Source organism: Chaetura pelagica, unplaced genomic scaffold, assembly GCF_000747805.2.
Source record: "Chaetura pelagica isolate M959 unplaced genomic scaffold, ChaPel_1.0 scaffold829, whole genome shotgun sequence".
Lineage (NCBI taxonomy): Eukaryota > Metazoa > Chordata > Aves > Apodiformes > Apodidae > Chaetura > Chaetura pelagica.
Genome location: NW_009954535.1, coordinates 1272505 through 1275013, shown reverse-complemented (window position 1 = coordinate 1275013; position 2509 = coordinate 1272505). Strand labels below are relative to the sequence as shown.

Genomic DNA, 2509 nt, shown 5'->3' with positions numbered 1-2509 from the left:
AACTCCTTAACCTCTCTTAAACTAATGGTAAGGCTTTATTGATGGTAAAGCAAAGGCTGGATATCTACCACACAATTTCACTACGTTGTCTGAAAGCTTGTCACCCTTAAATGAACAGGATACTAGGTCAAAATGCTGCTTTAAGGGATAGAGAATGTTTTAGCAACTGGGTCTAGTCAGATGTCCCCAACAGTTGCAAATCCAAAAGGTGTTGTCATAACTACTGCATAAACTTCTGTTTCAGCTGTTTAGCATTCAGCTACTGTCCTGCTCAAGCTACTCTTAATGGTTTCCCATTTCTTAAATGCCTGCTCAAAGTAGACTTTACCTTGCCAAAAATCAGAGTCTGGCTGAAAGAAAAAAAAAAAAAGCTGTATGAAAAGTTTGTACTATACAGCCAGGACCTACTGGACTTGGTAGCAATGCCAGCTAAAGCCCTGTTTTTGGAATAAAAACTCAAACTTCTGTGTTTCCCAAAACATGCCCATTACAAGTGCATTACTGGAAACCTCAAAGCACACAGGTGTTCTTGTGCATTCCAACACATGCAGTTGAAATCTTATTGCCAGGTTCCCTGTTACTCCGCTTGTCTTTATGCAATCTGTCACCTGGTCTGGTGCTGGAATAACAACAGAACTAAATCTTGGCAACTGCCTCTTTCCCCAGGACAGTGCTGGAAAAAGTCTTTGATGAAGTCATACTAGTAAATGTCTTGGACAGTGGGGATTCAGCACACTTGGCATTAATGAAAAGACCTGAGCTGGGTGTCACTCTAACCAAGCTCCACTGCTGGGAACTGACACAGTTTTCAAAATGTGTTTTCATGGATGCAGACACAATGGTAAGTTGTCATGTCTCATAATGACCTGGTATGGGGGTTGTTGGACTGTTTTTTCTGTGCGTTGTTTTCAGTTTTGTTGTTTAGGGCTTTTCTAGGGGCAAGTGGAGGTTAGTGGTTTGTTGTTTTTGTTGTTTGCCTTTTTTTTTTTTTAAGAGGAGGGTTAATAGGGTCTTTTTGTTATTGAACAAGTAACTAAAAAAAAATTTAGGTTAGACACTAGGAAGAAATTCTTCATGATGAGGGTGGTGGAACAGGTTGCCTAGAGGAGCTATGGCTGCCCCATCCCTGGAATTGGACAAGGGCAGGTTGGATGGGGCTTGGAGCAACCTGGTCTGGTGGGAGGTGTCCCTGCCCATGGCAGGGGGTGGGACTGGATGATTTTTAATGTCCCTCCCAACCCAAACCATCCTGTGACTATGTCCATAAAGTATTGTCTTCCTTAAGACAAGAAAACACTGATATGAGATCTTTCTTTCATGTCTCAAGATGGATGTCAAAATCCATTAAAACATCAGTCATACTTCAATTCCTAACTTGAAAACTAGAAAACAATTTTTTACCCCCTTTACAACTAGGTTTTGTCAAATATCGATGAGCTTTTTGAGAGAGAAGAGCTGTCTGCAGCACCAGATCCAGGCTGGCCTGACTGTTTTAATTCGGGAGTTTTTGTTTACCAACCTTCCATTGAAACATACAATCAGCTGTTACAGTTCGCAGCAGAAAAAGGCAGCTTTGATGGTATGTATTAATTTGTATTTCAATAGAAGAAGTTGGACCAAAATGATGATAGTGGTTGGGATGGCTCAGAAACTACATATGTCAGGGGGCCTCTAGGACTGAATTCTAAACTTAGTGTAACTGCACAAAAGTTATCTTTCTTGTAATAGAGGCTGTCGTTACAATACATAATAAACCCACTTTTTTCACATTTCCTAAAATAAAATACCTCCAAGTTTGGCCTCCAAACTAGCAGTTGTAAGCATTAGCAATGTAGAATCAGGTAACAAGAAATCTTGAGGTACAGGAAGCACAGTGCATGCGTTAACAAATGAAATCGCAGTACTATGCTTCATGCATTGCTGACACTAAAGGCTTGAATGTTCTATGCCACCTCAAGTTGCTGTGGAAAAAACAGTAGTGATCAATTTGAGTGCAGCTTCAGACAAACATTTGAAGATGCAACTGTCTCTTCATATGCTATGTGAAAGCCTTCTGTCATTACAGGGTGGTGACTGTCTTTTTTCCCCAATACCAAGTGCATGTAGCCTTTGCTGCTTCTTGCTGTAGGTCACCTGAGACTGGCCACTGTGCCAGATTTTAAGTTTGGGAGGCCAAGTTCTGCTGTCCTGCAAGTCTCCTCACCAATCCATTAACACTGCAGTAAATACTTATGCTGCTTGAAGGCTGCTGTAGTGAAAGGCTTCTGAATGACTGCCACTGTCTCCTGTCACTAACGGTCTTCAAGTAACCACAGTGGTACAAAGCGAAGTAACTGAAAAAGCTATAGAAAACTTCAGTAAATGAAACTATAAAATGGAACTCTGAGTAGCAAAACAGCCTGTCGACTTATCTTGCAGTACTCTGTAAAAAGTAAAAATTCTAGATGTTGCTCTTAGTCTGCAGAACAATCTGTTACTGTGTGGAATCCTGTGTGTGGCCTCCTAAAGA

The 2509-nt window shown here is 41.0% G+C and overlaps 1 protein-coding gene across 1 annotated transcript in view; it reads left to right on the top strand.

Annotated features, from left to right (window-relative positions):
• The first annotated feature begins 593 nt into the window (after positions 1 to 593).
• GYG1 (glycogenin 1) overlaps positions 594 to 2509 on the top strand; it is a 10026-nt gene continuing 8110 nt past the window's right edge. The window contains exons 1-2 of the mRNA XM_010004726.1: positions 594 to 841; positions 1417 to 1579. Of these exons, the coding sequence (XP_010003028.1) occupies positions 746 to 841; positions 1417 to 1579 (259 nt within the window). The 5' untranslated portion in view covers positions 594 to 745. The remainder of the gene's footprint in view (positions 842 to 1416; positions 1580 to 2509) is intronic.